The sequence below is a fragment of the Magnolia sinica genome, chromosome 1, assembly GCF_029962835.1.
Source record: "Magnolia sinica isolate HGM2019 chromosome 1, MsV1, whole genome shotgun sequence".
NCBI classification, from domain to species: Eukaryota; Viridiplantae; Streptophyta; class Magnoliopsida; order Magnoliales; family Magnoliaceae; genus Magnolia; species Magnolia sinica.
This window is the reverse complement of record NC_080573.1, coordinates 94812229-94836892: the sequence shown is the minus strand read 5'-3', so window position 1 is coordinate 94836892 and position 24664 is coordinate 94812229. Positions and strand designations below refer to the sequence as shown.

At 40.0% G+C, this 24664-nt stretch overlaps 1 protein-coding gene and 1 pseudogene across 1 annotated transcript; both read left to right on the top strand.

Annotated features, from left to right (window-relative positions):
• LOC131247833 (pentatricopeptide repeat-containing protein At3g09650, chloroplastic-like) overlaps window positions 1-24664 on the top strand; it is a 66255-nt pseudogene that overhangs the window by 7796 nt on the left and 33795 nt on the right.
• LOC131252838 (uncharacterized) lies at window positions 17248-17997 on the top strand. Its single transcript, XM_058253609.1, has 2 exons — window positions 17248-17411; window positions 17495-17997. The coding sequence occupies exons 1-2, from the start codon at window positions 17345-17347 to the stop codon at window positions 17812-17814; spliced, it is 387 nt and encodes a 128-aa protein (XP_058109592.1). The 5' UTR covers window positions 17248-17344; the 3' UTR covers window positions 17815-17997.

Below are 24664 nucleotides of genomic sequence, written 5' to 3'. Positions count from 1 at the left end.
TTGACTTTGGGGAAGAGAGAGGTATGAGTGAGTGACGGGCTGTACTTTGATTGATTGATGTGATGTTTGGGTAGAGATTTTCTCGAAATTCACAACACGTGACATTTTCCTCGAAATAAATGTGGGCCCACAACTCCTAGCTTGGGTATCGCATTGGTCCGCGAGACACGGTGTTAGAACCGCGACGACAATGTGGTCGCAAGGGTACAAGTTTTGGGTCGAGCCGACTTAGATCTACGGGATGCAACTTAGGGTCATGTGCAAACGCCGATTATAGGTCGCCGGTTGCCGAAATTTGATGGGGAGGATCGCGGAAGTCTAAGGAAAGGTACGGACTAGGATACGGGCCTTACAAGCAGGGCCGAGTAAGATTTCAAATCCCTACATTTAGCTAAGGCCAAACAATTATTACCGTTGTGGCCAACCAGGCCACTTATCAAACACATGTCCTCAATGCTCCACAACCCACTTGACTATAAATGAAGGGGACATTGAAGGTGAGGCCGCAGAAGAAGACCCTGGGTTTGATGAAAATGAACAAGCCACTAAGGAAGGAGAAGATGTCGAAGAATGGACGGGCGAGGATCATGGTGAATATCTAGTTGTGAGGTGATTACTATACACCCCACAGAAGGAATTACATCCATAGTGATACAATATATTCCGTATATGGTGCACCGTAAATAACAAGGTTTGTGATGTAATCATAGACAGTGGTAGTAGTGAGAACATCGTCTCAAAAGTGCTGGTGGACAAGTTACACCTACCAACGACAAAACATCCTTCCCCGTACTTAATTGGCTGGATAAAAAAGGTGAACAAGACCAAGGTAACTGAATAATGTACTGTCTCATTTTCAATTGGTAAAACTTATAAGGATCAAATACTTTATAATGTGGTCGACATGGAAGCATGCCATATGTTACTCAATCGACCATGGTAGTTGGACCGTAATGTGACCCATCGAGGATGAGACAATGTTTATGTCTTCGTCAATGATGGTTGAAAGATAATCCTTAACCCTATGACATTAGAGAACCACCCTGAAGCTTCTATAGTGGAGGGGACTTCCCTCCTGGCCATTCTGGATTTCATGGAGGAATCCAAGGAAATCGACGAGGTATACATCGTAGTGGTGAAAGGCAAGGAATAGGAGCTCTTAAACATTCCTCCAAGTTTAAGGCTATTGCTAAACGAATTCAAAGAAGTCTAGCTCGAAGATTTACCTAATGGATTGTCCCCTATGAGAGACATCCAACATCACATAGACCTTGTCCATGGAGCTAGCCTACCTAACTGCCCTCACTATCAGATTAGTTCGAAAGAGTGTGAGATACTTCAGGGGTAGGTAGAGGAATTAAACCGTAAGGGTCTTTTGAGAGAGAGCATGAACCCATGTTCTGTGCCAGTATATTTAATGCCAAACAAATATGGGAGCTGGTGCATATGTGTTGACGGCCGGACAATCAACAAAATTATCATCAAATATCAGTTCCCAATATCACAGTTAGACAATATGCTTGATATGCTAGAAGGGGCCAAGGTGTTCTCTAAGCTAGATATGAGGAGTGGGTACCATTTGATTCGTATCCGACCCAGTGATGAGTCAAAAATGGCATTTAAGACCAAGGAAGGGTTGTATGAGTGGCGGGTCACGCCCTTCGATCTATCGAAAGTACTAAGCACTTTTATACGTTTAATAAATCAAGTGCTAAAATCGCTCACTGGTAAACTTGTGGTAGTATATTTTGATAACATCCTGATATATAGTTAGGATGAGATAGAGCATAGGGAACATCTCAGGTAGGTGCTGTAGGTCCTACAAGTTAACAAGTTATACCTCAACTTGAAGAAGTGTAGTTTTTTAACAGACAACCTGTTGTTACTAGGATTTGTTGTAACGTACATGCGCATCCATGTGGATGATGAAAAGGTGTAAGCCATTAGGGAATGGCCAATCCTGACAAACATTTATAAAGTGAGGAGTTTTCAGGGGTTGGCGACTTTCTATCGTTGATTCATACAGAATTTTATCACGATAGTTGCACCTATTACAGATTACATGAAAAATGGTCCGTTTCAGTGGACCGATGAGGCTGATAAGAGCTTTCATGAAATCAAGCATCGGTTGTCTACAACACTATTCTTAGTTCTTCTTAATGTTGGCAAGTTGTTTAAGGTTGAGTATGTAACATCCCAAATTTTCACGGCCAAAGTTTATACTCGTGCCCAAGAAAACCAGGTGTTACAGTTGGTATCAGATCATGAGAATGAGATTAACTGGGCCTGAGGGAGTGGACCACCATAAGCCTTGCACGATTAGGACATATAATGAATTAGATAGATACACTCAATTGAGTTTTCAAAGGAACTAGGGAGTTGAAGAATTAGAAACCTATATTTAGGTTTCCCATTGGAAATATCGAGTTAGACATGGAATTTAGAAACTACTAATCTAGGTACCCTCGGAATAAATCTCCAAAATTCCAAATAAAATTTTTCTGAACTAAAATTCATCCTTAAATAGAGTCACAATCAAGAAGAACAAATTTCCCTTATGGGAATAGATATTTTCTAATTTTCGTAAAAATTTTGACTATTTCAGCAAAATTCTAACATGCTGTAAAATCTTTATTAGTTGCAGAAAGAAGACACATCCAAAATTTTTGAAAATTTTCCAATAGATCACTTAGGTCCCCATAAACCTTCCTCTAAAATTTTATCTCGAATGGATATGTATAAAATTCCATAAAAATTTGACAGTAGCAAAACTCAGTAGAAATTGCTACTGGACAACAAGCTTTTATACATCTCACAAGGATGAAACACCCCCAAACCATAAAATCTTACCTCATGAAATTTTCTGGGGTGTCAAGAATAAGTCAGGGGCTTAGTATCCAAATTTTGAATAAATTGGACGTATGAATCAGAAATTAAAATTCTTGGACTGACAGCCTGTCAATATAAAATGATTTTGGAAATTTACAATGTTCATATAAAGGACGACACTAAAGCTTAGGTTCTACAAGGAATGAATAATTAGAGCCTATCCTTTGTAAAACCTAGGATGCTCTTATGGTGAAACGAATAATTTCATGGTATTCCCTAAGGATTTAGAATGATCAGAACTATGGAATTGTGAACCATATATTTAAACAAGGGACAAGCGGTTTAATCTAAATACTAAATCTCAGGGTTGAGATTTCATTTAAGGGGGTAGATTGTAGCATCCCGATTTTTGGTTGCCAAATAAACGCATGCCTAGACATATATACCTATCTCAAGAAGAATACCGTGAAAACTTAAACACAATGAATTAATAAAAAGTAGTAGAAGTAATTAAATTTTGGAGACAAAAATTTTATTTAAGGGGGGTATATTGTAACGCCCCACTTTCGTGTAACTAAGCATATAGACATACATATCTATATCATGAAGAATATAGGGAAAATTAAACATAATGGACCTGTATACATGGTAGAAGTAAATAAATTTCAGGGACAAAATTTTGCTTTGGGGGGGGGGGAGGGCTAGATTGTAACACCCCAAAATTTTCAATACCCGAATATTGAAAGTTCTTGAGTGCTACCATAGAATTTAACCTATTAGTGGGCCCCACTGATTTCGCATGCGAAAGTTACACCTTTGGTTCGCTTGTATGAAATCAGATCCATTATGGTCACACTTGAGAACTTTCAATATTCGGGTATTGAAAATTTGGGGTGTTACAGAGTGTGACACTTCATATGTAGGAATTGGAGGAGTATTATTATAAGAAGGCAGGCCGGTACCCTGTCTACAGTGAGAAGCTCAGTGAAGCCTTAAAGAAGTGGTTGACATATGATCTTTAGTAGTACGCAGTTGTTCAGGCGCTGCGACATTTGCGACATTATCTGATTCAAAGAGAGTTTGTTCTGTATACTGATCACCAAGCATTAAAGTTTATTAATAGTCAGACTAACATGAATCGTGTGCATGCAAGATGGGTTGTGTTTTTACAGGAATTCACATTTGTTCTGAAGCACAAGTTAGGGCAGCAGAACAATGTGGCTAATGCACTTAACCGCCATGAGTCACTACTTGTTATAATGAATAATGAGGTGATTAGCTTTGACTGTCTCAAGGAGCTATATGCTGAGGACGAGGACTTCAAAGATTCTTTGATGAAGTGCCAAGAAGGTCAACCCATTGACCTAATATACAGGACAATTTCCTCTTCAAAGGGAATCGATTGTGCATCCCCTAAAGTTCTCTGAGGGAGTAGATTATTCAGGAGCTACATGGAGGTGGTCTTAGTAGACACCTTGGGTGAGACAAGATGTGAGCTCTTGTGGAGGAGTGGTATTACTGGCCGTAATTGGTACATGATGAGGGAAAAGTAACGTAACATTGTCATGTTTGGACTTGCAAGGGGCAATCTCAGAATACGGGCATCTATACCCTGTTACCTGTGCCTGATGGCCCATAGGAGGATTTATTTATGGACTTTATGCTTGGTTTACCACGAACAAAATGTAGCATGGATTCGGTATTTGTGGTGGTATATCGTTTCCCCAAGATGATGTTCACAACCCCAAGTGTAGGGTCTGAAATTGCAGTTTAGACCGCTACTATAGTAGAAGTATGGAATTGGTCAAAGTGTCTTAGAGGGGTGGTGAATAGGACTTTACATAATTTATGCCAATTTTAAAATCCTAATCCCCTAATCTTGAATTTCTTTGCAATTAATCAAGATGTGTCAATCTTAACTCCAAAGGCTTCCAAGCTAAGTAGAGGATCCAAACAATAGAATACTCAAGTGATACAATTTAAGTGACTAGTCTATGTAAGATTGTGTATATGACTGTGCGGGATGTGATTCCTATCAATCCTAAACACTCATGTAATCATGCATCTTATTTAAACATCTAACATAAGTATAATTAAATAAGTGCGCAAATAGCAATCCCAAAATGATCATATATAGTGGTTTGGCTACGTGCCTACTCCACTCCTAGTGGATGCACTCAACCCTTGAGTGTACCGGATTTCACTAACGGAGGTTTCAAATCAGGTTCACCTCAAACCTTTACAACCTACACAAGGTTGACACTAGGACCTACATAAGGTTCCTAAAGATGCCTACACAAGGTAAATCGTCCTACAAAAAGACTCAAAAGTTTATGGCCTACACAAGAGCAATGGTTCTACATAAGAACTTAGGTTTAGGCCACAAAGGCCAAAGCTCTACATAAGAACCTAGGTTTAGGCCACACAGGCCAAGGTTCTACACAGGAACTTAAACGTATTCTCCCGTCGGAGTCCTCCACTGAGGGCTTGGTATATTTGAGATACAACCTGAGACCCAATCTTACACAAGGAATGATCTTTAAGATCTCTAGATTCTAATGACTTACTTGTAAGTAGGTGAGCCCCGTTCAACACATGATGAAGATGGTCTCCCTTAATGATGGAGAGTCTTCAGCTTTTTTGAACCGCAACACTTGTAGATGCTCCAATATAAGTAGCTGGGGTTGGGTTAAGGTATTTGGTGGAATCTACTCTAATGAATGTGGGTCTTTAAGAGATAGAGAGATTCCAGGGTTTGTACATTCAAGGGATTCCAGCCTAATGATTTTTCATTAAGTTGCTGGAAGATCCTTGAATGGTGAAGTTCATTCTCCAACCCAATATATTGAATATTTAATGATTGCATTTAAGAAATGATTAAAGGATGAACTCTCATGAGAAAAATGTTTATGATGATAGGTAAGCAATAACTCTCTCAGAGCTCACTCTTTTCCTCAATGCAACCACAAGAAACAAGCTTCTATATATAAAGGAAAAAAGTCCCAATGGCAATAAATTTGCCAGAATCTGTCCGTGTTCGATGTCATCGAGTATTACCTTCGATGTCATCGAGTGACATTTCGATGACATGGGATTTTTGTTTAAAATTTGTTGGAAACTTTCTTGACCTTATTCAATGTCATCGAAATTTGAATTTCGATGTCATCGAATCGAGTTCGATTCCTTGAATTTTCAAGAGATTTTCCTTTGGAGCTTGTTGGACATTTTCTTGTCTTTTTTTGATGTCATCGAGACTAGTTCATGTCATCGAGCATTTTCGGGAGATTTTTCAAGAAGTGTGCTAGACATAAGTTTTTAATTCTTCGATGTCATCGAATCACCATCGATGTCATCGAGCAAGCATGTTCAATGTCATCAAAGGCACGTTCGATGAATCAAATTTTCAGTCCATATATCTTGTGTGGTTGCTGGACATTTGTGTAAGTGTTATGGTTGATTGCTCCTTTGTTTTGTCAAATTTTGTGGTGCCAAAAATACTTTGTGTCTTGTGTAGCATGAGAATATTTATATGTTCAAGGCACTGCATCACAGTGCTTCACGTTGAGTATGAAGCTCTACTTCAAGACATGCAAGGTCAAGTACATTGTCCACTCCTGTAAGCTTCAAAGTCCAGAGTATTTCAAGAGCTACAAGAGCTATAGCAAAAGACAAGTTCTTGTTCAAGACTCAAGTACAACTCAAGATCAAGTGCAACTCATGACTAAAATACAAGATGAAGTATAATTCAAATCCAAGCTTTAGAAGATCTTATATTCAAGCTACATCAAGTATAGAGATCTCAAGTTTCATAATCTTCAACAGTCAATCATCATCTAAGAAATGAAGACTTAATGTCCATACTTCACATTTAAGGTATGAATGACCTTATATTGACCTTAGGGTAGGTCATTTTGTATACATAAGTCAATTGAATCATTTTATAAGTGTTTGGTCTGTTCTAAGACTAGTCCTGGACTTTGTTCGACTAGTCTTAGAACTGGCTTGACCAGTCCAAGAAATTTCAAGACTAGTCCTAAGTTATTGCAAAATTTCAAAATTTTTTGGTTGAGCCGACCAGTCCAGGAGTCTGCTCGACCAGTCGTATGAACAGTGCCGACTCGTTCACGACCAGTCCGGCAGCTATAACTAAAACTATAGTAACAAATTCTGGTTCCTCACGACCAGTTGTGGGCAGGTCACGACCAGTCGTGAAGGGTTCACAACCGGTCGTGGACAGCCTACGACTAGTTGTGGAATGATTTTTTTTAATCGCGCTTATAATTTCAAAATGCTATTGGTTATACGACCAGTCGTAGTGTCCACATGACCAGTCATAGATGCGATTTTTGCAACTATAAATAGAGCACGAATTTCAGAGTTTTACATCCAATCAAAGTAAAATCAAGGCATCACTCTGAGAGATAAGTTTATGTTCTTTTTAAGCTACATTGTGCATATTTAAAATTCTCTTTTGTTAGCTTTTTATATTTGATTTTGTTTCTGCATTCCAATCTGATTTGAAAGAGGAATTGGGATATTCCACTTCTTGGAATCAAAATCAAATAGAGCTAGCCTAACTTGATTTAATTTAAAATCAATTAGAACTTAGAACCATTTCAAAGTGAGTATTGGACATTGAACTTCTCTATTCGAACTTCTACTCCGATTTGGTTCTTCCGGGCTGCTACAAAAGGAGAAATCCAAGTATTTTACATTTGTGTAAATCTTATATGCTTTTGGTTTTCTTGAGATTAAGCCAGAAAAATCTCTAAGTGTTGGTTATCTGAGGAGAGCCAGAAAACTCAGAGTGTGGGGTTTTTGAATTATGTAAGCCCATTTGAAAGACACAATTGTGAGGGTTTTAAGTGAACTTGAGAAACCTATTTTCATAGTGAACACTAATATCCCCTGTGTGAGGATATTAGGAGTGGAGTAGCAAGCTGTGTGGTTGTTGTTTAACAGTTGGTGAACACACAGGCGAACCACTATAACTCTTTGTGTTTTGTGGATGTGTGATTTATTTTCTATATCTTTTATCATTCAAGTTTGTGGGATGTATGTGTGGATGTGAATGTTGTAATATTTTCATTTCAAGCATTGTGGAGAATGTTGTAATAGTTTAGACTTCCATTCTTGCTATTTACTTTTATTCCTCTTCAGTTTGAGATATTGATACTTAAACCGTTCTAGTAAGGTTGTCCTGCCATAAACCCTTAGTTTTTATGGTGCAAGTTGTCCTTAGAACAACATTTGTATCAACCTCTCAAGACTAGAATTTTGAGGTTGCTTTACATTTCTGTATTGTGATTTGTTTAAAGTGCTATCTTTCCTTTATTCATTTAAATTCCGTTGTTAAAGTTTTAATTTGGCATAGTCGTATTCACCCCCCTAAGGACATATAGCTTGGCCTTTTCAATTTGAGGGTCATTTTTCGATGTTATTGAGTTATGTTTGATGTCATCGAACAAGTATGTTCGATGTCATCGAGATATGTTCGATGACTCGAAGTGACATGAAGAAAACTGAATTTGATTTGCATATTTGTAACTTAGTTTTCAAACATCAGTTTCTTTGTTATTATTTGAATTTTAGTGGGGATTTTATACCTGAGGTGTTTTGGTCATGGGATGTGAGGTTTAGTTTACCTTTGACGATCTTAATTCAACCACTTTGTTGAGGCAATAGCTTGTAATTTCTTCTCGTGGGGCTCACTGGACTGACCAACTTAACCATCACATTAATTGACAAACAAAGGAACTTTTAGGGTCGCGATGTAGTAATAACTCGTGAGAATGAGGTTGAATCCATAGGGACTAAACTTGTACGTATTTTGAAAAGAACTAGAACTAGAACTAGAAGAAGATCTAAATCTGAATTCTGAAAAAAAAGAGAGTAATTGTGAATAATGTTTAAACTATCAATTAAATGTGGGAACTACGGTGTCAAAGATCCACTTGTAGCTATTAAGATGCTACCTTGCTTGATTTAATAAACACAATTGGAATTGGAGTCCTATCCTGTCCAATTGGAAGATAAAGCAATTTAAATCAAATATGAACTTTTCATTGACCCAATTCTTAATGGAAGGGAATTGTAAAGATTGGAAGGGATTTCAACACCCTACCATGCCTAGGAGACGATGATGAACAATGGGATTTACCAATCTCACTATCTCAAAACAGGAAAAGAAGATATCCAAAGCTATCACAACATCTATTGTAATTTGAGTCACAATAAATCATAGAAAGTTGAAGATATTCCTTTAATATCAAACTAGAAATTAATGAAGTTCAATAAGAACAAGAATCAAAGAAAAATAAATATCCCAAAACATTACAAGCTTCACCTCTTAGCCCTAATAAAGAGGTTTAGCCAACCATAGACATGATTGAAACCAAATCTCTTAAACAAAGCATGAAAAATAAACTAGAGAAGAAGAAAAACTTTTTGACGGCTGTTCCATCCTTATGTTATGCTCCTTGAGACCTTTACATAGGGAGTCCTATTTATATTTATGGAACTCCAACTTTCGCACCGAGTTGGAAAAATCTAGAAATCGCTTCAAATTTATGCACTCTGCGCAATTTTCCAAAATAGACTCGAGGTTTAAACTGCCTCAAATTTAGCACTCTATGCAATTTCTCAAAATATACTTGGAGTTTTAGAATATGCTTTTTAGGACAATTTCAGGAATATGTTTATTTTTAGGATAATTTCAGGATTCCTTTTCTTCACTTCAAATATTTGATTCTCTTCATTCCTCACTTAGTTTTCTTAGATCTTTGGCATGTGAATTCTTCATTAATGACTTCATTTAGTAATCTTTTGAGCATAAATCTTCCTTTTGACATCAATTTCACCATAAGCTCTCGAAATCACCTCGCACATGAAAACATGCACAATTGAATCGATTTAGCACCATCATGTTTATAAAACCAAGGTATAAATAGGGAGAAATATGCAATATTTCACACTCAACACACCCCCCAACTAACATTTTGCTAGTCCCGAGCAAAACATGCATGAAGTAATTCTCAATTCTTAATGTTCAAAACCTTTTTCAAAAATCAATCCTTTGTACAATTAAGTATGGATGAGTAGAATTAAGACGAGAAAGTGAGATTTTGAAAACCTAGAGCTGAATCATATAAGCAATTCATCAAATAAGTTCTTTATCAATTAAATCAGAGCATAAGTTCATATATCAAGTTTTTCTAACGTGCTTAGTGAATTTCAACTTACTTTTCACAAAAATATACTATCATTACATAATATTATCTATGATCATCACCTTAAGATTAATTGAATAATCAAGTACTGATTCTGAACTATCCCATTTTCCTTCTTTTTTCAGTTTTTGATTTTATATAAACTATCTCTTTTTATTTATTCATTTTTTTCAGACTTTTCATTCTTTTTCATTCTTTTACAGCCTTTTCATTCTTTTCCAGTCTTTTCATCATATATGACATTTTTGTCGATCTCATTGTTTTAACTGGTTCTTTTCATTTTTTAAGGTGGATAAAATTCTCTAGACTTAATTCACAATCATCTATCAATGCTTCACATACTAACAATAAAAAATTCTAGCATAATTCATAGAAAGGAACTTGAATGTGTCTTGTGACTTAGATTAATATGATATTCAAACTTCCTCTTAATCAATCGAGTGCAAGAACTGTAGGTGATAGACTACTTAGTTGATCAAACTACAACAATTCAAAATTCATTCTCAATCTTATCATCATACTCAAAACATTCTTTACATACAGTTTATCATTTTCCAAATAGATTTCAACTTGAAACATTGAAAATTTTAATAAAAATTTTCTCAGAACTAAGAAAACACTGATTAGTTTACCTAATCCACACCCCAACCTAAAATCTACATTGTCCTCAATGTAAAAAAAATATAAGCATGCAATGTATATGAGACAACAAAAAGAAATGAAAAGTGATGGAAAGATAGTACTTAAAGAAAGGGGATTGAAGCTTTTCCAAGGTTCTCAATGTGAAGATGGGTTAGCATAAAGACTTAAACAAACTGAAAGCAAACTATCCTAATCTTAAATCCTACGAAGGCAATAAAAGCTAATTACACCTCCATTAGGTTAGGAGATCAATCTTGGTACACAAGATCAGTCAGAGGCATGGACATGTCCTCTGAGTCAAATTTCTCAACAAATGGCTCTAAACGATGTTCGTTCACTTTAAAAACATGGCCATTGGTTGGATTCTTTATCTCAACGACCCCATGTGGATAGACATTAGTAACAATGAAAGGGCCGTGCCATCGAGATCGGAGTTTACCCAAAAAAAGTTGTAACCAAGAATTGTACAGAAGGACTTTTTGACCGGTTATGAATGATTTTCGAAGGATGTTCCTGTCGTGGAACACCTTCATCCTGTCCCTATAAATTCTCGAGTTCTCGTATGTGTCATTCCATATTTTCTCAAGTTCATTCAACTGTAGTTTGTGCAGTGAACTAACGTTGTCCAAATTGAAGTTCAGATTTTTAATAGCCCAGTAGGCTCTATGTTCCAACTCTACAGGAAAGTGGCATGCTTTCCCATAGACGAGTTCCAATGGGGGTCTTAAAAGCTGTATGGTATGGCTATAAAGCATTAGTCAAACGGATTGACCAATCCTTGCGGTTAGGGTTAACCATTTTCTCCAAAATGTGTTTAATTTTCTTATTGGAAATCTCAGCTTGCCCACTTGTCTGCGGGTGGTATGGAGTGCTCACCTTATAAGAGATGTTATATTTCTTCATTAAATTTTTAAATGGCCTATTACAAAAGTGTGAACCTCCATCACTAATGATGGCCCGAGGCGTTCTGAACTAGGAAATGATATTTTCTTTTAAAATTGAATGACTGTATGATGGTCATTGTTTCGGCACGGGATCGCTTTGACCCACTTAGTGACATAGTCTACTGCTAGCAAAATGTACAAATTCCTAAAGGTTTGGGGGAATGACCCCATGAAATTGATGCCCCAACAATCAAATGCTTTAATGAAAGCAACGGGGTTCAGAGGCTCATATTTCAACGGGATAATGCATCCCATTTCTAACAACGCTCACAAGCTTTGCAAAACTCATGAGTGTCCTTGAACATAGTGGGCTAGTAAAAGCCGTACTATAGAATTTTGGCTGTGGTCTTTTTAGCAGAAAAGTGACCACCACAGGCTTGCAAATAACAGAAGGAGATGACACCTTGGTGTTTGTTTTCTAGCACATATCTCCTTAGAATTTGGTCTGGGCAATATTTAAATAAATACGGGTCATCACAGAAGAACTTACGAACCTCAGTGAAGAATTTTTTCTTATCTTGCTCATTCTAATGAGTCGGCATGAAACCGGTGGCAAGATAATTAACAATGTCAACAAACCAAGGTAATTAGGAGAGTTTGAACAATTGTTCGTCAAGGAACATATCATTTATAGGTGACGTTTCAAGGGAATTAGGGAGATCGAGTCTCGAAAGATGGTCAACCACTATGTTCTCTACTCCTTTTTTGTCCCATATTTCCAAATCAAATTCCTGGAGTAGGAGGATCCATCTTATCAAGTGGAGCTTAGCATCATTTTTAAAGAGAAGGTAGTTCAACGTCGCATGATCAGTGTAGATGATGATCTTGGATCCGATCAAGTAGGACCTAAATTTATCCAAAGCGAAAACTATGGCTAAGAGTTCCTTCTCCGTAGTAGAGTAGTTCACTAGGGCAAGATTTAGAGTTTTACTTGCATAGTGAATAACGTAGGGCTTCTTTTCTTTTCTCTGGCCTAACACCGCCCCAATAGCATAGTTAGTTGCATCACACATAATCTCGAAGGGAATGCTCCAATCAGGTGGCTGCATGATAGATGCGGTAGTCAACATGCCCTTGAGCTTAGTGAAAGCTTCCTGGCATTGCTCAGTCAACCCGTATGATACATCCTTTTGAAGTAGATTGCATAAAGGATAAGAGAGGTAACTAAATTCCTTTATGAATCATTCGTAAAACCCGGCGTGTCTTAAGAAGAATCGCACGTCTCGTATGCTCTTGGGTGGAGGTTGTTTTGAACAAGAAACAAATGCATTGGATTTAGGGAATTATCTTATTAGAACATAACAAAGAAAGAATATACAGAACAATTATTGTATTAATAATACTGAGTTCATTTACATCCTCTAATATCCCTTGATTCTAAGATAGATTATTTGAAATATATAAATTAACAAAGTTCGAATGTCGAATCTTGAATTTGGCAGCATTTCAACTTGTGCTTTGGTCATCTCCTTAGGAATGTTGTGCTGATTTGATCATTCGAACTTTCCCCCTTTTGAGCTTGTCCCTTGTGCAAAAGGAGAGCATGGAGCGACGAAGATCAAACTAGACGATTTTGGCAGCACCTTGGCACTTTTTATAATTGGACATATAATAACCTGGTTGCGCGACCCACGCAACAAGTTGTCAGTTGTGCGGTCTGTGTAACTAATAACTGCTCTCGCTTCTCACCTTCAATCTTCCTTCAGAGATTTGCTCCTCTTCTGAAATTCTTCCTCTCCTAATGAGAGGGGGAGTGGGGTATTTATATGCCTTCACACGTGTGAACCCTCAATATTTGTGTTATGGGACCCACTTTGCATCAAATCTGACCATCTAGAATAAACTATTCTCTGATATTGGTTGTGTGACCAGCGCAAAGGACTGATTGCGCCATCCACATAACAAAAAAACTAGTTGCGCGATCCGCTCAACTCCTTGTTGCGCGACCCGTGCAACTTAATCATCAGTTGCAAGATCCGCCAACAACTGAATATAGTACTTTTCTTTCTTCCTTTCTCACTTCTTCTATTCTCTTTTGATCTTCTTTCCTTCTAATCTTTCTTCATATTTTTTATGAAGCCCCCTTGATCCTTTTCTTTGTTTGTAAAAAATTGAAGAATTACGATAAAAAATTATGTTTTCTAAACATGTTGCGCGGCCCGTGCAACGGCCGCCCGAGTATTGTACTCGGCCCATTTTCCTATAAATAGTAGGTCGTATTTCATTTCTTCACTTTTCATTTTGCGGCGAAACTCTGCTTCTCTTTTTCTTCTCCACGTAACAAGTATCAGTTGCGCGACCCGCGCAACGTCTTTAAATTCGAGCAAGGGATTTTTGCATTGTGCTGCCCGTGCAACAAAGGATCAGTTGCGCGACCCGCGCAACTGATACTTGACCATTTTTCAGACTTAGCCAATTTTTGAACCCCTGCATTTCACTATGGCCCGCATGAAAAGAACCTTTATTCATGTCAATCCTCCCACTGATCAACCTCCTCACCAAGAATTGCCAAACCCTACGTCTTTTCAAGCCGCAGAATCTCCATCATCTCCCGTCCAACCTTTGTGCAAGCACTTTAAGACAATCGCTATGTGCCCTGCCTACATCAAGGGGCCAGTGTTCCCTACTTTTGACTTCACCGAACGCATCAACACACTACCATCCCCCATCCACAGAGCCATCGCAATGGGAGATCTTGAAAGACCTCCCAAACATGGTCGTGAATACGATTGGGAACAGTGGCTAAAGACAATAGCGCATTATTAGACTATCAGGCAGAAACCTCTTGCCAGGGAAAATAATCCACCCCCTTCTCGACCGAGGAAGAATTGTCGAAACAAGGCTCAAGAATTTCAGAAGAAAATCAAGGAGCACGATCGGAAGAAATTACATAATTCTTGGGAGTCAGTTCGCACGATCGAGGGTGTTATAAAATTTGACAACCCTTACAAGCAAGGTATCATGGTGATTCCAGTCAGCATACATCGTCACCATTCCATGATGAATTGCGAGCCTAGGGATCATCTAGATTGAGAAGGACTACCTTATACAGAGTCTTGGTCGTTCAGAGAACCAAGATTACTGGAAGGCATTCTGTAGCCAACGAAACCAAGAAAGCAAATCAGTGACATTCACTCTATGATCTTCCTCACCCCATCCTACGATCCTCACAGCTTATATCTGACTTATTTTTACGAGACGTCCAGCAACGTTTCAGCGATCGTCGCCTTATTTGGAGACATGAAGAGTTCAGAACAAGGGGTCTCTTGATTCCCTGCAATTGTTATTCTGAATGGACCATGATAGTTCTTACGAAGCATGCAGGGAGTTTATCCAAGGTCGATATCTACTCCACAATCGAAGTAACATCATATCCTTTCTATAAGGAATCCTCTATTCTGAAGGCTTTTCTTAACTATTGGTTCCCTTCCACCAATTCTTTCCATCTCCCCGAAGGCGAAATGAGCATTACACTCTGGGATATTCATAGGATCACTAGTCTACCGATAACCAGAAAATTCTTTAATGAATTTGTCCCCACCAATGACGAACTAGCCTTTGTCTCTTCGCCTGACCGTATCGCCTCCATCTCGGAAACAACCTCTAAACTTTTTAAGGAGATGTCAAAGTTTCCAAATATTCATAAGATTTATCCTATGAAATGGCTAGCCCATTTTAGCAGAGCTCTTTGATAATCTTTCTTCTTTTTAAATTAGCATTTTTATTGTGTCTTGATACATAACCTCGATTTCACCTACTTCTCCTCTTCTTCCAGGTCACGAGAGCTAGAGCGCCTTCGTAAGAACATAAAAGAGTGCACTGAATATTCTGTTTATGGGGAGCTCACAGCGTTTATCTCTTACTAGCTAAGCATATTGGTTTTTCCTAGCTCCAAGTCAGCAGATGCCATCTGCCCCTCACTATTTGTAGTAGCCGGTGTTATAGCTGAAGGGGTCAAATACTCCCTTGCTCCTTTTGCTCTATGTTCAATTTATAGAGGTTTCGGAGATATCGCTTCTCACGTAAAAAGTCCCTCCGTCGGCTCTGCTTCTACTTATATGCCATGGCACTACTTCATTGGCTGGCTCGTCATCTATTTCCCTTAGACTTTCGAAGTGCCAGAGAAAGCTTATGTTCATCCTTCTCATATCCCTCTCTGGTTCTTTTAAAAGAGAGCCATGGTGAAGAGATCCTATGATTAGGCGAAAGATGCCATCTCCTCTGATGCCAAGATTAATTATTTTCATTTCTGTCTGCCTCGCTACACAATGGACATGGACAAGTCAGACATAGAGTCACTCATTACCGGAGAAAGGGCATTCTTTTTGTCGATTAGATCGTGCAGTCTCCCGTTGAGGGAAGGAACAAAATTCTGGAGAGAACCATACTATCCCAGTTGTTTTGCTCATCAATTCAGCTTCAATCAGGCAATTTCCTAAAGACTGCGGACTAGTGACCCGAAAGATGTGGAGTTATGGTACCGGCCCATTTAATTGGGCAATGATATGGAAGCAACTGTTAGGCCGAGCTAATTCTTCTTTCATTATCCCGGGCTGCGATCGTATTCCTCAGGCTTCATATAACCACATGAGATGGTGGGTTCACCAGTCTTATCTGGTAAGGAAAGGTCTGCCAGTAGCTAAGCCCATCTGGTTTCCACCACCAAGACTTGGGGGTCACACAATTGAAGAGGGAGTAGGCTTCATAAAGGAGACCAGTCATGCTCCTTTTGCTGGTCATTATTATGTTAAAATATCCGTAGATGAACCTATCTGTGAGAAGAAGACTGACAATACCCTTAAGGGTGGATAGCTTATGGCGTCATTCATGAATTTGAAAAAGTTTCTCGATACCACTTAAGAAAAGAGGAAGTCATAGAGGCTGCTTCCCCCATGCCAGAGAACGTTGCCAATCTTCAAGACCAGCCAACCTCTTCTACTCATCTTCAACATCAGTTAACCTCTTCTCTTACCCCTAGAACTGTCCATTCTAGTCCTTCTTCGCCAATGACAAGATCTCAAACGCGTGCTCAAGCTTCTCCCCAAGAAGGGACCGTTGCTTCTACATCTCCGGTCTTAGCTAGCGCAGATCCTCAACCGGAAAGCAACTAGTCTCTTCTTTCTAAAGGGAAACATGTTGTTATTGAAGAATCCAATGAAGGAGATTTGGAAAGTGAAGGTTCAACTTCTTCGTCTGGAAATACTGTTTCTGATGAATAGAGGTGGAAGGAGAGAATCAAGATGATGACTATGAGGAGGGGGAAGTTGATATTAGCGGCGAAGAAAATGTCATTGCAGAAGATGTTCCTACTGATGAAGGACATATCCTCCCGACCACCAAGGCTGTTCCTGCAAAGACTTCACCTATAGCGGGGGAAGAAGAAGATGAACCCCTAGACTATGGGGAATATGGTTATTCGCCATGTAAGACAATCTCGCTATATTTTTTTTTATTTACTTTCAATCTTTTCTCCTTTTTTCTCTTACATATTTTATTTTAGGTGATCATGTTATCAATATGGAGGTAGATAGTACTTCCCCCATAGTTTTACCTCCCGTCGTACTAGCGGCCTCACCGAGATTCTCGATGCCTTCACAGGCAGTGGCACGTGAAATTGCTTTTCCGGTAGAATCAACTGATCTACCAACTCTCACCACCATTGATTCAAGTACTGAAGCTTGGGCTCCATCTTTTGCTGAGATGGTGGGACCTGATCCCCTTCTTACTAGAGAGATGCAACCTCCCACTGTTCTAGTACCAGTAGAAGGTATACCTTTTCTTCATTCACACTTTTCATATCATCTGCACTTATAGTTTCACTATAACTTTATATCTCTTATTTCTTAGTAGGGAACTTACCTCAAAGTGGCACGACAAGTTCTGGTTCTATTGGGACATCATCAAATGTGTTATCTCTTGAGAAGACTTCTGCGTATAAATTGGCGTTGATCAGGAATTCCATATTAGCTATTGTTGAGATATTTAAAGATCCTGATCAATGGTCAGATCTAGCTGTTTCTTTAGATGTTCTGGACAGTGCTGCACGGATGGCTAAAGTCAACATTTCTTTCGTATGCGATGATCTCCTAAGATTCCATAATTCAATCATTACTCTGACATCAGCTGAAACTGTGATTGTCCCACCTGAGATTTTGGAGTATAAGAAGTAACTTGCATACTCTAGGGAGAAGGTTTCTCAGATTGCTCCCATCGTTTCTCGTCACGACCAAGAACAACTATCTTTATAGGAGCAACTAAATACTTTTGTTGATAACAAGACAACTATTCAGGATCGTATTGCCCTTTTGAAGCAAGAAATCGCTCAGCTAGAGAAGCAGGATCTGGAGGAAGATCTGAACATAAAAAAAGTACAGGAAAAGATGCAATGTGGTCTTCATTCCGTAGACACTGAAAGATATAAATTGGCTAAGAATTAAGAATTAATTGCCTCCTTAGAAGAAAAGCTAGCTGGTATCCCAGATCCTACAGAATTATTTCAAATGCCAGACTGGAACATGCAGCTGCTCAAGTTAATTTCAAGAAAATTTGCAACAATACTTAGCAGCATTAGGCATAACAGGAGAACTATGAGATATAAAACTTTGATATTTTCTCTTTTGTTACAACAAGTACTCTTGGAACTGCAAGTTATACAAATATTTCATGATATTTTTTATAATGGTTCTCTTGTCTGTTTATGCGATATTTTGATCGATGTGCTATACCCCTTCTTTTTTTTTTTAAAGTGCTCTCTTATGACTTATTAGTAGGGGATTTCCTATATGATCCCTATCTTAATTGGTGGTACTAAGTTTTAGTTTAGTCAGATATTCACACACAGTTTATCCTCATGAGTAGTGGAGTCGGGTCTCACGTGATAGTCTCTATAACTCTTAGGAGTTCATTAGACTTCTCACAGCCCGGTGAGTTTACAAACTGCGATCCATCAAAGGGGCCCAGTGAAGCTACCGGGCTGTGAACTCGGTTGGATTTACGCACAGGGTTGGCCGCAGTAACTCTCTATAGTTCATGGGGCGCACAAGGCGACCTTTGGGGTACCAAATCTAGGGCCGCCAGTCCATCAATGAGTAGGTTTAGGACCTTCCTTATGAGTTAATACTGAAATCAAGCCAGAGATTTGGGCGGTCTTATGCAAGGTTGGCCTATCTATGGACAAGGCCAAAGATCTCACACTGTAGCCCACATTTTCTTCATCTGCAAGGTCAGACCCATCACAACAGGGCATTTTGATCCGTTCCCCATGACGCTGTTGGAAAGCTATACAGATGGCATGTGTGTTATTGAAGACTTTTGGCCCTTTTTAGGGCATTCAGTTGCTAGCTTCGTCCATAGCCCGTATGGGTATGCATATGATGGCCTTCACGGGCTTTTTAGGGCTACTGGCTTCTCATTGCTGCCCAAATGGCGAAAATGATAGGTCTTATGCGTAGCTGGCCATTTTTTAGGGCTTGGCTATGCTGCCTTAAAAGATAATGATAGATGGCCATCGTTGTCGCGAGAATGATAGATATCACTGGTTGAGATTGATACATCAACACTTTTGCTAATATCTTCAATGATATTCATATGTGTTGTTCACAATATATCAGCTTGGTGACGATACCAATTTCAACAAAATTTTGTAGAACTCGCTTGATGATGATAACAATGGTAACTTTCTTGTAACACTTGTTGATATGTAGTCTTGATGCACTCGCAAAGTTCTTCTTTATTCATCCATCTAACAGTACGTGACTTGCCCCCTTTTGATATAGAAACATTATCCTGATAATATTCTGGATCAAAATCAGAAGCATCTTCAGGGACGATATCTTTTGATGAAACGAGCATTGACCAGTATACTGATACCTTGTCCATCTTAATCTATAAATCTGTAAGCTCCATTGGAGTATGCTTCCTTTATTTAGGCTCGAATTTTCCCCCTATTCTGTGGGTGACTACTATCGGTCTTTTTAACATCAGCACCATATTCCCTTTTTTAAAAGAGCAATATTTGACTCGTTTATCAAAGGCGGCCGATATTCTTGCCTGATATGACTGCAACCGCTGCTGAGCTGCCAGGCATTTCTCATCGAGCAAATCTAGCTCCTTCAACCTTATTTTTGCATTTTCATCATCTGTAATTGACTGATGTACTGCCACTCTGAGTGACACTACTTGTATTTCAATCAGGATCACCACTTTTACACCATAAACCAGTGAATATGGTGTTACTCTTGTTGCTGTCCAATGGGTAGTTCTATATGCTCATAATGCTTCTTGCAACCTCTCATCCCAATCACGCTTGTTTCCTGTCATCGTTTTCTTCAGTATTTTGACTATTGTTTTATTAAATGCCTCTACCAATCCATTAGCTGATGGATAGTAAGGTGTTGAAAATGAATGATGAATGCTGAATTTCTGACATAGCTTCTCCATGCCTCTATTTTTGAAAGGAGTGCCATTATCTGTGACAATTTTCTTTGGAATACCATGGTGGTATATTATTGCTGTTGGATGAAATTGACTATATCTTTCTCTTTGACACTGCGCAATGCAATTGCTTCTGTCCATTTGGAGAAGTAATCTGTTGCTGCCAAAATATACTATTTTCCTTTGGACGAAGGCGGATTTATAGGACCAATAACGTCAAGTCCTCAGGTAGAGAAAGGCCAAGAGGTGACTGATTGATGCAGGTCTTCTGGTGGAATGTGTATAACATTTCTGTGAATTTGACATTTGTGACACCGCTTCGCATAATCTATTGCGTCTTTGAACATGGTAGGCCAATAATACCCCATTCGATGTAGTCGATGAAATCAATTCCGCCCAGCTTGATGTACCCCACATTCTCCAGAGTGTGCCTCTTGCAACATCTGGCCTGCTTCTTGTTCATCTAGGCAGTGTAGTTGCATCCCATTGTAATATTTTTTATATAGTACTTCACTACATATGATGAATTTGCTCGATCTTTGCTTGATTTGCTATCTCAGTGCTGGATCTTCTGCTAAGATATCACATTTGAGGTAATCTATGAAAGGCTGACGCCAATCATCTGTCGTTACCTCCAAACACGATATAGGAAGTGTTTCAACAATTTCATCGATAACTTCTGAAGATGGTAAAAATCTTCTTTCTTATATAGTCACCTAGAGAGGACTTCAATTCGGGCAGGACAGAGCCACCGCCAGGCTAGCCAAAGCATCTGCGTTTGCATTTTCAGACAGTGGTACATGCTTGATTTCAACATAGCAAAACTTCTCTAATAACTGCTGTGGTTTTTGGCAGTATGGCAAGAGCTTTTGTTTTCTTATCTCGAATTCAGTCGTCAATGGATTTATGATCAATTTAGTATCCCCAAAGATATGCAATGTTTTTATCTTCATTTCTTGAGCAATTTCAATTCCAATGATGAGAGCTTTGTATTCGGCTTCGTTGTTTCCTTTTGAGGCACTATATGGCGGACCATGCAGATCACCGAGTCGTTGGACCGAGGTTGGAGAGCGTCGTCTCTTAGGTCCCGAGCTTGTGCGATAGCGTCCGAGGCTATTGATATCATCAGCAGAGGATGCACACAGCTCAGAGCGGAAGAGTTTTCCTGATCGTCGGCATCGTCTCTTGGAGTTTGATGTAGGGGACCATGTGTATCTCAAGGTCTCGCCCATGAAGGGGGTAGTTCGATTTGGAGGGAAGGGCAAGCTTGCCCCGAGATTCATAGGACCTTTTGAGATCACCGGGCGCGTTGGCGCGTGGCCTATCGGCTTGTCTTGCCATCTTAGTTGTCCGGCATCCACAACGTTTTCATGTGTCCATGTTGAGGAAGTGTGGGTCGAACATCATTCTTTATCGATTGGCGGCCGTTAGAGGTTCGTGAGGACGCTTCCTATATTGAGTAGCCGAGTCCGTATCTTTGATCGGAAGGAGCAGTCCTCCCGGACTAAGGTCATCCCGTTGGTGAAGGTTCGGTGGGGTCACCATTCGTTGAGGAGGCTTCTTGGGAGCGCGAGGCCGAGATTCGAGAGCGTTATCCCCATCTTTTTGTTGATTGATTGTATTGTATGTTGTATGTTATCTCCGATTTTATATAGTGATGAGTATGTTTCTTCTCCCTCTTGAGTTTTGCCTAGTTGCGATGATTGTGTAAATATCGAGGACGAAATTTCTATTAGGAGTGGAGAGTCGTAAGCCCCGTATCCTAGACCGTACCATTCCATAGGCTTCGCGGTCTTCCGGTCGAATTCCGGCAACCTTCGACCCTTAGCCGGTATTTACGTGGACCTGGATTCTCGTGCCGACAACCCGAGTCGATTCAACTCGGGACTTATACCTTAGCGACCGCATCGTCGCCGCGGTTTCGATGTCGCGACTCGCGCGCTGATGCGATGCCATTTAACCAACACTATACTTGCAATGGGGACGTCAAACCGCCATTGCTCCCAAGGTATAGCCCAACGTAAACATCATTACATAACCCATGTTGGGATCGTACATTGCAATGGACCTTAGGTACACCCCATTGGGCCTTAAATATGTCAAATGGGCCATATCATACGGGCCTTATATTCATCAAGTGGGCCACATCATTGGGCTGCACCTATATGCATTGCAATGGACCATGACCCGTGGGCCTTAGAATACATCAAATGGGCCTACTCACATGGGCCTTATGTGTATCAAATGGGCCTCGCCAATTGGGCCCCATATGCACATCAAATGGGCCTCAACTCATAGGTCCTAATACATCTTGACGGGCCTTAACCCATGGGCCCCTAACACATCAAATGGGCCTCGACCCATGAGCCCATAACACATCAAATGGGCCTCGACCCATGAGCCCATAACACATCAAATGGGCCTTGACCCATGGGCCTTACATGTAATCAAAGTGGGCCTCCCATCATCATTATATTAAATATGATATAATATATAATATATATATATATATATATATATTATACATATTATATTATATATAATATAATATTGTGTATATATATATATATATATATGCATATATATATATACACACACACACACACACACACACAGCAACACACGCACACACGCCATCACAGTGGGCTCCACCGTCCAGGCGGACGGTGGACAAGAAACACATACATCTGTGTGGGCTCCATGTGGGGCCCACCGTAATATTTCTATGCCATCCAACCCGCTGATAAGGTCCCATGGGCCTAGATGAAGGGTGAAAACAAATTTCACCCTGATCCAAAACTTCTGTGGACCCCAAAAAGATTTCAAAGGTAGAGGTTCAATCCCACTGTTTCTTACGGTGTGGGCCACCTGAGTCTTGGATCTGGCTGATTTTTGGGGTGGGCCCACGTCAGGTACTGGCCCACCCTATGAACGGATTAGATGGTGTATAAACATCAAGGTGGGGCCCACAGCCACAGCCGTGGGTGGCTGTTGGTACGTCCGTCCGCCCGGACGCTGGCGTGCGCAGGCAGCGCTGCTGCGTCTGTTATATATATATTTTGATTTTTATGTTATTCCATGGTTTTTGCAGGTGGGGTCCATATCCAGATAATCCGCTCCGTCCAATGGCCCTCCATGGCCCCCGACAAGCAAAACAAGCCCAATATTGGGCCTGTTTCGGTGTATAGAAACAATATGGGACATTTCAATGGTAAACTCACTGTTTGCCATGTTATGGCCCGCCTGATAATCTGATCGGTCCCATCTTTGGGCTCAACGCCTAAAAATGGCTTGAGACAGGAGTGGATGGTGTGGATTTAATACATACATCAAGGTGGGGCCTACACAAGTGGACTACCCCATTTAAAAGCAAGCTAACACCCTTCTCTCTTTTTCTCCCAGTGACGTCCAGCGTCCCTGGACGTTACACATACACGGAGGCCTTACTCAAGTGGGCCACCTCATGATGAATGGTGTGTATACAACACCTAAAAGGTGGGCCCCACTTCTAGATATATTGGATAAAATACATACCTCATGGAGGAGTCCATCAAAGTGGGCCACACAACCGTACCATAATCTCACAAAGAAAGAGAAATGGAGAGGAAGGGAGAGAGATAGAGAGTGAGACCGTGTGATGGAGGAACCCCGGCACTATGGGCCCTCCCTTGCACTAAATCATACATCAAGTGGGTCCCATTACATGTGGGCCCATTAAAATTTAATCCAACGGTGGAGATCCCTTCTCTACTAATTTAAGCGGTCTAGATGACCCTAAATATGCAAGAAAGTAAACATCATGATGGGGTCCATGGAGAATGGCCCCATCATGGAATGATCATGATGATCCAAGTGGGCCATTGGCCACATCTTAGGGTCCAAAGTGAGATCCAAACCATTGATCGGTTGGCCTCACTTGGCCCATCTTAAAAACATCAAAATCTACCCTATCAAAACACCCACCGCTTGATCTTCTTGCTCCCTTGGCTTCCTTAGCTCCTTGTGCTTCTCTTTGATGGAGGAAGATGAAAAATGGATGGTTGAGATGAGATATCTAGGGATGGAAAGGTGGGCCACACATGTAGCTTGGGAGGAAATGGGAGAGGCTCATACGTAGGAATTTTTGTTGCTTTGAAAAGTTGAAAAATGAGAGAGAGACTTGTAAGGGAGAGAGAGAGAGAGAATGATGGGTGATGGAGTGATGGATGGGAGAGAGGGATGGGGGTGTAAGAGATTTTTGACTTTTTTGGCAAAAGTTGTAAGAGAGGTATGGGTTTGTAAGAAACTTTTTGACTTTGGGGTTTGCTTGGGAAAGGGTGAAAGGTGATGTGTACTTGACATGATGGGATTGATGGGATTGATTGATTGATGTGACACCTTGTAGAGATTCCCTCGAAAGCCGCGACGCTTTCCTCGCACCGAACGCTGCCCACACCTGGCCTGCGTATCGCCTCGGCGCGCGAGTCGCGCATCGGAACCGCGGCGCGATGCGATCGCTAAGGTATAAGTGCTGACGCCAATCATCTGTCGTTACCTCCAAACACGATATAGGAAGTGTTTCAACAATTTCATCGATAACTTTTGAAG

Coding starts and splice junctions, on each gene's coding strand:
- LOC131252838 (XM_058253609.1), top strand. CDS start 17,345: ATGGTGGGACCTGATCCCCTTCTTACTAGAGAGATGCAACCTCCCACT. Junction 17,412..17,494: donor TGTTCTAGTACCAGTAGAAG/GTATACCTTTTC, acceptor ATTTCTTAGTAG/GGAACTTACCTCAAAGTGGC.